General features: G+C 56.9%; 1 protein-coding gene across 1 annotated transcript; it reads right to left on the minus strand.

Moving 5' to 3' along the window:
- Nucleotides 1–6,873: 6,873 nt before the first annotated feature.
- Nucleotides 6,874–11,928, minus strand: CHPF (chondroitin polymerizing factor). Its single transcript, XM_084209503.1, has 4 exons — nucleotides 11,574–11,928; nucleotides 9,843–10,407; nucleotides 9,476–9,658; nucleotides 6,874–9,074 (listed from the first exon to the last, which is right to left on the minus strand). The coding sequence occupies exons 1-4, from the start codon at nucleotides 11,876–11,878 to the stop codon at nucleotides 7,812–7,814; spliced, it is 2,316 nt and encodes a 771-aa protein (XP_084065629.1). The 5' UTR covers nucleotides 11,879–11,928; the 3' UTR covers nucleotides 6,874–7,811.
- Nucleotides 11,929–13,813: the final 1,885 nt, after the last annotated feature.

Consider the following 13,813-nt stretch of genomic DNA (forward strand, 5'->3'; position numbering starts at 1 on the left):
TCAGCACCGGCACTGGAGCAGCCCCCTGGCCCTTTTGCCTGTCCCCTCTGCTTGCCCCTAGCACGTGGGCTCAGCCCAGTTTCAAGCACACAGCATGGAGGGAGATGGGCATGCCGGGGGGGTTTGGGGGAGCAGCAGGTGTGGGCCAAAGAGGCCCTGGTGCTGCAGAGCATGGAGGGGGTAAGCTGAGGTTCCTGTGAGCCCCTTCAAGCCCTCCTTTGCTGACCCCTCCTGGGTGGTGGTCTCTGCCCTGCATGGTTTTCCCTAGGAGAGAGACATGCCTGGAACAGCTTCCCTCTGCCCGGGAACCACCTCCTCCCCTTCCTGCTGCAGGGCAGGGCAGCATTGCAGGGCATCCCTCTGAGCAGCATGGCCCCTGTGGCCAGCCCAGGGACACCCCAACTGCAGCCATACCTGCATGGCACCACCCTGACCCCTGGCACCACCACCACCACCACTGTGACACGCCCCTAAACATCTGCCCACCCTTGCCCAACCTCATGCAGTCCGTCAGGGCTGCAGCCCCTCCATCACTGTTCCCAGCCAGACCCCTGCACTGTGACTCCCCCTGCCACTCCAGTATTGGCCCCCAATAATCCCCAGTCATTTCAGCACTGCAAACCTACTGCCTCCCCCGTCTCCTGCCCCAATCTGTTGTGAACCCATCCTCTCCTTGCCCAGCTATTGCCCAGAGTGGCTCATCCCTTGGTGTAGCTGCCTGTCACAGCCCAGGCAGCATGGCGGGTCCTGCCCTCACTCCCCTGCCTGTTACTGCTCTTTTGCACCGTGCACGTACCCCTTGCCATGCTCCCAGCCCCAGGTGCTGAGCACCCTCTGTGCCTCCCCCAGACTGTACATGGTTAGGAGGGTGCTCCGTGCCCAGCCCTGTCTGGACAGCCGCAGTCCAGCCCACTGGCCAGAGCTTCTCAAAACTGGCACCCACAGTCCTCCTGCCTGCCCTGAGATGGCGGGACGCATGGCAGGATGCACGGCAGGACCCACAGCACTTCCCCTGTCCTGTTGTACATTGCCTCCACCCCCTCCACTGTAGCAGCAGACACCAGCGCAGGGCAAACTGCCCCAAAATATCTCAGGAGGGGGGGCAAGCTGGCAAAGCCCCCCTCAACACACACACTTGGCAGAGGGGGACCCCAGGGCAGGAATTTGGGACCTCTGGGGAAGGCTGGGGCTGAGCCAGGCAGCCTCTGGCCCTGCTGGTTTGGTCCCCATCCCTGGTGCCCACAGATGGATCATGGCCATGCTGTGCCATGCCCAAAGCCATAGATGCAGGAGGAGCCATCATCCCTGCAGCCCTCAAGGCCCCACACATGGGAGGCGCAGGGCAGGGACCAGGGCACCAGCAGCCCTGGCTCTGGGTATGCATGGTTCAACAGCTCCCTGAAGTATACACCCACGTGTGAGCATGTTCCCCGTGGGTGCAAGCACCCAGCTGTGTGGTGTTCCACATTCCCCTGTGTGGGGGATACACAGCGAGCCTCCCAGCAGGCCAGCCACACTGACGCTCCCCAGAGAGCACTCCAGAGCACCCCGTGCCAGCTCCCCTTGGGGTTCCCATATGCCAACCTGCAAGCAGGAGGGTTCCCACAGGGGTGCCACGTTATCCCAGGAATGTGCCACGGCCATGCCAGCCAGCCTTACACCAAGGTCTCCTGCGACAAGGGGGGTGCAGGATGTCCCCTTCTTGCCAGTGGGAGCAGCAGGCCCTAAGCGGGGTGGGCACGGACACCATGGTGGGAAGGCCAGCACAAACTGCCCTTGTGCTGGTGAACGTGAGAGATGTGCGTCACTGTTTTATAAATGTACAAATGCTCCCTAATAAAGAGGCACAAGTAGGTCCAGAGATGCCTGTGAGAGCTAATGGGGCAGAGAGATGGGTGAGACACCACCCTAGAGGAGAGGTGGTGGTGGGACCCAGGGAACACTTCACAGTCTTGTGCTCATGTACGAGGGGTGCAGGGTGAAACTGAAACAGGGGAGACAGAGGATTGGGTGGAGGGGAAGGGGGGCCCTGCTGAAGCTTTCCCCAGCAGAAATGCTCTTCCAGTTCCTGCCTTCTCCAAAACTTTATCCATCTGCCCTAGCTACCCTGCAGCACAAAGGAGACACAGTAGGAAACAGAAGCTCACCTCTTGGTAAAGGCTGCCAGCACCAGGCACCACAGGTTTCCTTCTAAAGCAGTGAGGGCTGAAAAAGCCTGAGTTAACTAGGTGCAGCTAGGACACAGGGCCACATCCCACAGATCACACCATGCCCTGTGAGAAGAGCATAGAGCTCGGGTGCTAAAGGGAAAAGCAGGGAAATAGCTACATGCTCCACATCTTGTTATCATAAAGTAAGGAGACTGGATCCCTTTGGGATGAGACTGTCCCTGCCACCAGATTCTGACACATCTGCCCCTCCACAATGCCCCATCATTTCACCTGCACCAAGACAGTAACTGGGAGCTCATGGTGCTTCCTGTTCTACAGCGAAGATGTGTCACAGGAGCTGAGTAAGAAGAGCAGGATTGTGTGGTGGGCCCACAAGGTCCTTCCTCACGATGTCCTCCAGCGCCTCTAGCACCATGCACAGGAGTGAAGCATGGCAGAAGGAAAGGCTGAGCTTCATGCATGGCCCATCCCAGCTTCTATGCCAACAAAGCAGCCTCAGGACCATTCCCAGGAGCCCTGTAGTGATGACCTAATGAAGATTTGACATGTATTTTTCTCTGTTGCTCTCAGCACCTTTATTTAATTTGACAACTTCCAGGTGCTATCTGGAAGTGACAGCTCCTGTCACTTCCACTTCTTTGAACAGGACAGGCAGACGACATGAACCCAGCACCACCCCCTGCCTGTGACATGCCTCATGTCCCAGCACAGATGGCACTGGGCTGAGGAGGGCCAGGGGGACAACCCAGGTTTAGCACCCCAGGGTCAACCACAAACCCCAGTGCTTTGGCTCCTGGGTGCCCCCTCCCATGCTGTGCCTGTTCAAACACCACCAGGGGCTTAGTCCTGCCCGGATATGGAGATGCTGCCACCTGGGGCTCACCCAGCACAGCACTGCTTGAAACACCTGTAATGAACCACATGTAATAGCTGGGGCATAATTAGAAGGGGATCCACTACAGTGAAACAGACCCTTAATTTTAATGAGCACAGTGCTCTGAACAAATGCCAAGTACCTGATCACAGCAGGAATGGCTGTACTGGCAACAGCTTCTGTCGCCGTAGAGGTGACAACCCCAGAAGACACAGCAGGAGTGGCAGCAGGGAGTAGGCACCAGGATGGAGCAGACAGCAAGGATCTCTTCTGTCTACAGGGCAGGCATGTCCTCTGAGCACTTTCCAACATGCCTCCACTGACACCAACAGTAATTACAGCTGTTCTCATAGAAAAACTGCATTGCAAAGGAAAAAAAAAAAATCCAGCCTGGGAGCAGGGGGTTTGGAAGTAAGCCCTGAATTGCAATGGGACATGTGGCCTCACTGCTGTCACCTCCTCCCCAAGCATCTCCTGCCTGGAGATGCTGATAGTGACAGGCAACACCTGGAGAAAGGAGTGACTCTCATCATGTCTGTATGACGTGCAAATGCCTGCTTTGCTCTTTGATTATTTGCCCATGACCTCCCTGCTGGAAAAATGGACTGGTGGAGCCAATCAGTTGGGCCAGGCAAGGGACACACAGCACCCACTTTCCAGCACTCAGTCGCTGACAGTGGGCAAGGAGGCTGGAAAAACCAAGGAGGCAATTAAAATAAAACTTCAAGCAAGCTGCCTGCCCTCTTCCCCCAGTACCAGACCTTCAGGGTCTTGCATTCTGCCAATGCTGGAGTGGTGTGGCCCCAGAGGGGACATCCCTGGGCATAGCCAGATATGCCAACACCCCATGGAAGGAAACTCCTGCAGGCAGGCACACACTGACAGCAGCTCTGCCTGCACCAACAGTTTTCCTTCTTCATTGAAATGCTCTGATTTCCCCAAACTTGGCCAGAAAAACCCCTAACCAAAGCCCCTCCCACCTTTCAGAGGGGCTAAGCAGTATGTTGAACATCCGAGGCATTGGATGCAGGCACAGCTTGGTAACTCCCTGTCGGCTCCTCCTCAAGCAGACCAGCTTCTTCTGCTTTCACTTAGAGACAAGAGGAAATGTTTGCTGGAGTTGGGTCCTGGCCCGTGGTCGGTAGACCTGCTCCTCTGTGACAGGCACCCCTGGCCCCTTCCCAAAGAAAGCACAGGGAAGAAAGGGCATTGCATTTCCCTTTGCCCTCCAGCCCTTTCGTGGCACAGCTGCAATTCCCATATCCTCCCAAAGGTCAGCCATCAAACTGATTAATATTGCTGGGGCTGAAGTAGCTTTGCCACAGAATTGAGCACAGCCTGAAGTGACCCAAGCAGGGCTAGAGAAGTAGGTTTTGCCTTCCCTGCTCACAGGCTCACTGCTGTGTTTGCATACACAGGAAAACAAACCACAGGGGGAGGGAGAACAGCAGTAGCTTGGGTTTTCCCCAGTTTGAGTCTCTTTCCTTGCTACAGTGCAAAAATGAGAGGAGGGAGGGAAGGCAGGTGCCCACCCAGGCACAGTGTATTCAGACATGCTCTCTTGTGCTTCAGAGTGCTCTGAACCACCTCTTCACTCTCTCTTCTCAACCAAGAGAAGGTTGCTGTCTCTCTTGATTGCTGTGGTTAGCCAGTAATGCTAAGAAAATTTCCGCAAGGGAAGCAGAAGTCTACAATGCAGGAGACAAGTTTTCTCCTGCCTCGTTTGTAAAACTGACCTTTCACTGCCCTGCCTCTGCAACTGGATAAGTGCAAAAATCCATACATTGTATGAAAGTACAGGTCAAGCCCGAAGAGGGATCACAGAATGTCTCTGTTTTCTTATCTGCCCACATCAGCCGCTTCTCCTGCCCCTTTCAAAGGTGTCACTGTCCCAGTCTGGCACCCTGCCTCTACCTGCTGGCCCTATGAGGGCAGGAGAGGGGCAGTGCACCTGTGCCCATGCCCCTGATGTCACAGGTGTCTGCCACGTCCCAGTGAGCACAGCCAGCGCTCACTTCACAGCCAGCTCTCACCTTGCCTGCGTCACCAACCCCCTTCCCAAAGTTTTGCACATCCTTCTTTGGGGTTTCATCATGTTTTGAAGCTGCAGATAGCCTGGCAAACATTAAAACAGCTTCAAACTCTGCAAGCTCCCTTGAAATGGAGCAGTAACTGTGATGGGAGTGCCACAAGCAGTCATTTGCTCATACATATGCCAGAGCAGGGAGCCTCTGCTGGTACTGGTAGTGCAGAGTGTTAAGTATGCAAATACCTCTAACTCGGTCTGGGCAAACAGCAGTGAGGCAACAGCAACTTTATCTTGACAGTCTCATGATAATTAAATGACAATTCTGAGTTTCTCTTCACAGCCAACTTGATTTGAAGCTGCTTTATTACCATTTGGATACTCTTCTAATGCCTAATCACATCTTACTACTTGGTCCACTTTTCAAAGGATAAATGTATCTCTAACACACCTGCATCTGCCTCACTCCCTCTGCCCCAGATTTCCACTTGAAGGGAATTAAGGATGTGCTCAGGGAAGATCAAAAATAGAAATACTCAGAACAAGCTAACAGTTACTGTCTGAAATATAATAAAATTATATTTAAACATATACACTCCTACACCATGGATACAGAGACTGGAGCAGGAAGAGATGAATGAGGTATCCTTGGAAAAGCATACCACACAGCCCAAGGGCCTCCATGAGTTTTACTGAGCACTAGCAGCCTTGATAAGTAATAGTGAGTAGGTTCAGTTAATTTTCTTGGGGACGTCTCTCTGATACGTGTGTTTCATGAAGCAGTAAAACATGATGAGTAAAGGGCTGGTGGGAAGGGCACACAGAGTTATGAAAATCATGCCTGGAGCAGGAAGCACAGGCAGGGGACACAGTCTCCACACCTCATAATGCAAATAGGAGTGTTAGGTGATGAAACAGTCCAGGATAGGACCACAGTGCTCTAGCCAACTAAGAACTGGGAGACACAAGTGCTGAGAAGCCTGAGATGTAAAACAGCTCAAAAAAAGAGCGAGAGCAATGCAGAGAGAGCAGATCCAGCACCAGTGATCCAACACAGTGGTCAGATCAAGTTTCTGACCCGGGAGCTTCCTTCAGAGCTGATCTCAGATCCTGGAGGGCAGAGTTCACCTCACCTGAGCAGCCAGCTCAGTCTGCTCTGACATGGGCCAGGAGTCCCCCATTACTCACATACAGACCGCAAAGGCTGTTACAGAAATAGCAGACATGGGAGGACACACAGCTCCACCAGCCCTTTACTGGTGCTTTTCCACCCACAGACAGGGCTGAGAAGGACTGGTCAGTGGGACCACAAGTTTACAGCAACAGGAAAGACAGGGCAGTCAGACTTCCCACGTCAAGGGGCTCAGCATCCTGCCACGCCACCAGTGATGGAAACAGGCAGCTTCAACAGGACAGCCCCAGAGACCGTGAGCATCAGAGGACTCCTGCTGCAAGCTGCAGGGGTTCAAGCAGATATTTCCAAGTGTCTGCTTGGCACATCTGCCAGCCTGTCCATAAGGCAAAGGGCTCTCACAGCCTCCTTAAGAAGCATCTCCCTGCTCAGGTAAAGGGTGTTGCAGGTGCTTGGGGAAAGAAGCAACTCTGCAAGGAATCCATCCAGCCAGCTGCAGACAGAACTTATACAAGAAGCCAGCACCTACCACCACAAAGACCCCAGCAGAATACCCATAGTTGCCTCATGAGAGAATCAGCCAGACTCACAAGTACATCTCTCCATTTTATTAGTGTAAATGCACCCCATCCCCCCTCCTTTCCCCCCCATTAAATACAAACCAGGAGCAATGAGCGGCTCCTCAGTCGCTTTCTCCTTAGGAGATGCACAGCCAAACCCTCTGCCATGCCATCAGTGTCAGGCACAATGTTCCTTGACCCTGAGGGCAGCCCCACAGTGGGGAGGGATCCCACCTCTGTCAGGAGGCTCTCGTCTGAGGGCTGTGACCTCCGACGTCCTATCAATACTGCGAAGGCCGAAGCGGCCTGGGTCATGGTTCCCATGGGGAGCAGCTCACGGTACATGAAATCAGCAGGATCCCCTCTGGCACCCCTACACCCACCGGCCTCAGGGGCCCGAGTTCCTCACACCCCAACCAGCCAGGAGCACTCCAGCTCATTGCCAAGTGGCAAAACCCCAAAACCAACATCCTTATTGCTCTTTTGGGATGGGATGTGCCCCATTCCACTGTCCAAGCTTGTGGCGGGCACAGGGACATGATCCTCCCTGTACAACCAGGCCAATGCTCCAAAGGAGCAAGGAGCACATTCCCATCCTAGGACACTGGGAGAACTACGAGGGATCACTCCAGGCTCTGCGGCAGTCACAGCCCTGCAGAAGGGGGACTTTGGGCTCTACATTCCCCCAGTTAAGGGGGGACAGCTAGAGACACAGTAGCCCATCTCCCCAGTGCTCAGCAGCAGGGCCAGGACAGACAGATGGGGCCAGCAGCCACCAGCTCTGAATGAGGAGCCAGGTGTTCCAGCTTGCAGCTCAGTAACTCTGACCCCATCATGCCCAGGGTCTGCACAGCCATGGCTGCTTGAGAAAGACCAAGGCACCCTGGGCTGGCAGACCCCGGCCTGAGGAGCCCCAGAGGGGCAAGTCATGAGCTTGGACACCAGCAATCTCTGCAGCCGCTGCACAAGGAAGACAGATTAGGGAAGAAAAAGTAGAGTGGGCAGGCAGGCATAACATGGCAGGCCCAGCCCTTCCACCATCCAGGGTTCAGGTGCTGTTCCCCTGCTCCTGCTCAAAAAGGACCATGGCCAGCTGGGAGCGAGAGCCTACGCCCTCCAGGCTACTTTGCACACAGCGGTGGTAGATGTCCTCGCTGAGCCGGGGGTTGCAGGCCTGGTGCCGGTAGCGCTGCAGCAGGGCAGGCTCCACAGCCCGGAAGACATGGAGGTTGGAGTACTTGATGAACATGTCGTAGATGTCCAGGGTCTCCAGGATGTCCTCATTCTCCTGCACGTCCCCCGCCATGCGCGTGCGTGCTGCCATGTAGTCAGCGTTGTAGAAGCAGGCTTCGTGGAAGACGTCACGGTCAAAGCGCCCCATGTCCCTCAGCAGGTCCAGTGTGGTGGGTGGCACCTGGTTGTGGTAAGCAATGGCTGGGTTGTAGCCCTGGAAGTGGATGGGGAAGAAAACCTGCCAGTTGTTTATGGTGTTCATCCGGCAGCGGTTAAGGAAGTCAATGGTGACCTCTGTCCCCACGCCAGCCACAAAGAAAAGTGTGTCCACAGGATGCTTCTTGGAGATAATGTCCATGACCTTGATTTGGGAGGGCGCATCTGTCTTAACACTGATCCAGGGGATCTTTACCTCTGCATACTTGCGCTCATACTCGGTGATCTGGGACTTCACAGAGGCAAAGATATCATTCTGGGTGACCTGCTGGGCTTCAAAGGGGTCATAGATGAAGAGGAAGGTGAGCACTGCATTCTCACTGCTCTCAAAAGCAGCTGCCGCATAAGCCTCCAGAAAGCGGGCGGCGTAGTCCCGGTCATGGGCCGTCAGTGGCAGGATGACATTGATGCGACTGGCCTCTGTCACATAGGGCATGGGGATGATCTCCACCTCGCTGAGGGGGCGCACCAGGTGCACTCGCTTAGTGACGGAGCGGCTGTGTCCCTTCTGGGTGACCACCTCCACCTGAAGGTCCAGCGTGTACTCCATGCCACGTGTGGGGTCGAAGCGCCGGTAGCCGTTCACCAGCTGCTGCTTACGGACGTGGAGCACTGGCTGGTACTTGCGGTTCAGCTCCTCCATGGCTGTGGCCACCACATCGGCCACATCCGCCAGATCTGCACCATGCAGCTCACACTTGGGGGAGCCATCCACACAGGCATAGACCTGCTCCTCTGTGAAGTAGTCCCAGCGCAGCACCTCAAAGCGAGTTTTGGGCTGGAATGGAGGCGGGATGCCAATGGGCCATGTGGCGATGTAGTCCCCATCTGCAGACAGGCTGCTGGCATTCTGGATCTCCATCTGCAAGACAAGAGATGGACGAGTGAGAGCCAAGGCAGGCAGAAGCAGGTCTTCCAGCTCTGGCAGCACTCAAGGTGATTTCTGATATACAGAGATTAGCCAGAGCTGGCTCAAAAAGGAGCTCCAAAACAACTCTGTCCTCAACTGGACTCCTGTCCAGCACCTCAGGTTTTCTCCCACACCCTACCCGGCCTTTCTGACAGACCTCTGCACCCTTCCGTCCTCATCACCCTGAACCATCACTGCATCTCCAGGACCAATCTAGGTCCAAAGCTGCTTTCCAGACAGCACCACTGCCTCTGTAGCCACATGACCTCAGCTGATCCTGTCCAACAGCAGGATCAGGTGAGAAAGCAGAAAGCCCACAGGGATGACAAAGAGAGGACAAAGCCAGGTCTCACCTGGAGTTGCTGAATTTCCTGATAGGTTCTCTCAAGCTCCACCTGTGCAAAGTACTTGTGCAGCCGGTACATCTGGAGGGGATCCAGCACAGGGTGGACAGTGAAGGCGCTCTGGAAGCGGAGGTCAGTCTCCCGTTCGGGGTCTACGTTCTTCCCCAGCTCAAAATAGTGGTAATGCAGACCCTGTACCAGCCAGGAAAGATAGGTCACAGCCAGCCCCAACCTGGACTCCCACACCACCAGATGCCAGCACAGCAAGCTCAAAGGATGTCAGGGTGCAACAGCTAGTCCTCCCAGGGTTGAGAGAGTCCACAGGGAGGAGGGAAAACACTGGAATGGATCCAGACATCTCTGCTTCAGAACCTACCTCATGTTCCTCAACACAGTTGACACCTGTGTAGTCAATGATGCAGCGGCCCAACCACTCATCAGGCCGGGCACTGAGGATGTCATTGCGGCAGCTCTCCAGGTGCTGCTGCAGGAGCAGGAGGAGGCTGCGGGACAGCAAGTAGCCAAACCCTCCGTAGCAATAGCGTCCCTCAGTGTCCCCGCCAATGAACTCCTCAGGACGACCCAGGTAGAGGTGGGTGTCAATGCTGAGGTGGGCAACCAGGCGGCTGATGCGGTGCGCCTCCGTGTAGGTATCGTCCTGCACCAGGAAGAACCAGTCGAAATCGTTCACGTAGTGGTCCAGAAGGTACCTGATGGTCTGGTACATGTTCCAGATGGGCCGCTCGTCACTGTGCGTCACCACCGTCATGCCATGGGGCACCTTGCGGCCCCGTGTGCCAGTGAAGTACACCAGGCGCTCCAGGCGGTGGGCCAGCGTGCGGTTGACAGCCACCCCCAGTGTGTTCAGCGTGCTCTTGGAGGTCAGCACACCCACAAAGAGCCGCTGCCGCATCCCCAGCTCGGTGCTAATGTACCGGGTCCTGCAAGAAGAAGAAAATGTATGGCCCCTAGGGCACTGCAACCCACCCCAGTCTGCACCTCCCTGTTGTAACCAATGGCACCGACCTCGGTTCTTCTGCAGGAACTGCTCACAGGCTTCAAAAGACATCACCCAGTGTCACCAGCTGCCACTACACCTGTCTCAGAGGCACTGCAGAGCACTTTGCTGAGGTCCCCCATCAACATGATGTCAAAGGGGACTCTACCTTCCCATAAGCTGGCCAGTCCAGCTCAAAACAGATGTTCTCAAAAGGCTGAGCACAGCTAAAAGCAGGAAAGAGGGCTGTACAAACCAGCTGTAGCAGGGACATGACCAACCAGACACCCCTACCATGAGGCTAGCCTCAGACAGGTCTGAACTGGGAAGCACCTTCCTGCCACCCCTGCCACTCATACTACTCTAAAGCAGGCAGGAGAGCCCATGCTGCCCTCTCTGGGGAAGCCAGGCCCCACACAGGTTGCTGAAGCCAGCAAGGGGGCTGGTTGTGTCCCCCTCCCCAGCACGGCCCCCAGCTGTCGCACTAACAATGACTTTCAGGTTTAATTCTCCCAATCTGGCGCAGTAGCAGGAAGCGACCCCCCCCACCACGTCCCCCCACCGCCGCCTGGTACACAGTGGCCCCATTCAGCCCCCTTCATCCGCCCACCACCTCGCCAGGACAAGGAGGCCCTTTCACTGCCTGTTCCCTGTCATCCAGGGGACGCTGGGACGGGGCTGCAGCCGACTCCGGAGCGGGCTGGCGTTTGCAGCACTGGGTGGGGACATGCCACCACGGCAGGGGTCCCTGCTCAGACAGGAGGAGACCGTCGCAGGGTGCCCGGCAGCACGTGCTGCAGCAGGCAACTTTCGCACAGCGGGCACTAGCATGGGCAGGAGGCTCTTCGCTGTGGGCTGGGGTTAAGGTGAAGTCGGGCACAGGGGAAAAAAGGAAGCAGCTGGAAAAGGCACTCTCAGTGAGAAAAACCCGTCTGCAGCCCTAGGTGGCTGAAAGGAGGGCACAGCACACCGCTAAGACTTCTGTAACGCCCCCTTCTGAAGCCCCCCAGCCCCGCCAAGGCAGGTACCGGAAGCTCGCCCGCAGCTACCCCCAGATAAACCCCGGTGAGCGGCGGCCCAAGTCCCCCAGCCCGGCCCGGACCCCCGCACCTGACGGCCTTCTTGGCGGCCCTGCCGGGGCTGGGCGGGCGGTAGGGCACGACGCGGGGCTCCCAGTTGTCAGCGCCCAGCGCGGCGGGCACGGCGTTGGGCCTGCGCGCCGCGTTGCCGTTGGCGGGGCCGGGGGGCGGCGCGGGGCCGCCGTCAGGGTGCGGGCGGGTGGCGGGGCGCGGCGGCGGCCCGCAGGGCTCCTCCACCCAAGTGACGCTGAGCAGGCTGAGGGTGAAGCCCAGCGAGACGCCGATGGCGACGGGCCCGGCGGGCCGCAGCACCGACAACACCAGCGACAGCCGCATGGCCGGTACGGGACCGCGACCGGGGCCGGCTGCCGCTGCCGCTGGCGGCGCCGCCGTCCGACGTGTCACCCGCGGGCCCCGCCCTGCCCCGCGTCACCCGCCCGGGCCAATGGCCCACGCTGCGACCTACGCGTCACGGGGCGGAGCGGCCAATCGGGGGAGGGGGCAAGCGTGGGGGCGGGGTCAGGTTGCCGGGAGACCGCGGGGCAGCGGCGGGGCCGGGGACGGCGCGGCGGGGCCGCTCCGTGCCCCGCACCCCGCACCCCGTAACGGCGCCGGCTGGGCCCCCGGGAGCGCCCTCGGTGCTGCGGACCAGCAGGGCAGCGCCTCAGGCCCCGGCTGCCGGCTCAAAGAGCGGAAAGCGCATCCGCCGCGAACCGGCACCTGAGAGGGCTTTAGGGAGCGTTTCCCCGGCCTTTTGTGCCCGGGACACAAGGACCTCCGTGGGACCGTGTGTCCCCTCCCCAGGACAGCCCAAACCACGGTGAATTCATGGTGGGCTTGAACCGCCACGTTCCCCAAACCGCTGCCCGAGGGTCGTCCCCTTCGGTGTGGCTGGTGGCTGAGTCGTCGGCGGGACTAGCGGGGGCTGAGTGTTTGAGGTCAGAGCAGCACAGTGTGGGCTGCGGGCTGCAGGAGGCAGCTGGGCACGCAGGAGCAGGCATAGCAGGAGAGAAACGGCAGCTGGATGCACAGAAGCAAACCATCCCGGGGCAGTCGGAGGCCAGGCAGACACCGGGAGATCCCAGCAGCAGGGGCTTTTATCATGTGTTTCAAACGGGAGCAAAGGGAGCTCCTCCAGCTGAGGTCGGGTCACCATCCCACTCTGAGCTGTCTTGCAGCATAGATGCACCATCGCACCGGCTGCCAGAAAGAGCCCCTAGGACAGACAGAGCTGAAAGAACCATATCGGGGCACAGTTTGCTGCACAAACGGAGCTTCCAGCACAGGAATGATCCAACCCAGAAGCTGCAAGGCAGGCAGCCCTACATGGCTGCTCAGTGCCAGGCATTGCTAAAAAGGGCAAGAAGGAGGACCTGGCCTTTCCGCCACTTCCCAGCCCATGGCTTCACTTCCACAGCCTTGCAGCTGTTGGGACTCTCAAGTGCCTCTGGATTTACTCTGGGCGGGCAGGCCATTCCACCCTCCCCATGAAACACAGCCCACTTGCCCTGGGGAGCACCAGCAGCCACAGAGCACTGCAGGGCACTGAGGGCATGTGGGGGCCCACTCAGCTCCAGGATCTCTTTCATTTTCTAAAACAAAGCAGCCTGTTTTCATCAGAAAGCATTTGGCAGCATCCCACCCCCCTGAGATACTAGACCATCATCCAAGCCCGGCTGCTTTTCATAGGCCTTTTTACTCTTGAATAGACCAAGACAAGCAATAGGCAAAAGCAGTCACGTGGATGGCAGTTTAATGAAGAACATATAAAAAGTAGAATCAGAGAGAATGCAATGGGATGAGGAGATACCACAAGGAAAAAAGGTGCAGAGCTAAGAACGTTACAGGGATCTTTCATGCACAGAGGTCAAAAAACAGTCATGACAATAAAAAACCAAAGTATGCTGGTTTCTGTACATAGCAAAATGCATTAGAAATAGATGCATTTGATTTCTTTTATCGGTTGGAATATTTAACTTAAGCCACCTTACACAAACCCAGATCATTTTATGTGAGTGATGAGAGGTTTCATTCTGAAATGACCCTGTTGATCTGAACTTATATTCAGACAGAGGCGCAGACCAGAGAAAGTAATGAAGTTTCCAGAGTCTGAGCTCAGGAAACATGCATGGGAAGCTGAGGGCAGAGCACACACTTCCCCAGGGCTTGCCTGGCAGTGGCGGAGCCCAGGGCCCCCATGCCTGGCGGCTGTGGAAGAGTCTGTAGGGAAGCAGCGGGAAGGCAGCAGTGCCGTTCCTCCAGCAGCCCCTT

Source organism: Fringilla coelebs (genome assembly GCF_963513975.1).
Source record: "Fringilla coelebs genome assembly, chromosome: 7".
NCBI lineage: Eukaryota > Metazoa > Chordata > Aves > Passeriformes > Fringillidae > Fringilla > Fringilla coelebs.

Excerpts from the sequence above, each read along its gene's own strand:
- CHPF (XM_084209503.1), bottom strand. The coding sequence starts at position 11,878 with ATGCGGCTGTCGCTGGTGTTGTCGGTGCTGCGGCCCGCCGGGCCCGTC. Across the intron at positions 9,659-9,842 it reads ACTGTGTTGAGGAACATGAG|GGTCTGCATTACCACTATTT; the intron begins GTAGGTTCTGAA and ends TGGCTGGTACAG. Across the intron at positions 9,075-9,475 it reads AGGAAATTCAGCAACTCCAG|ATGGAGATCCAGAATGCCAG; the intron begins GTGAGACCTGGC and ends CTTGTCTTGCAG.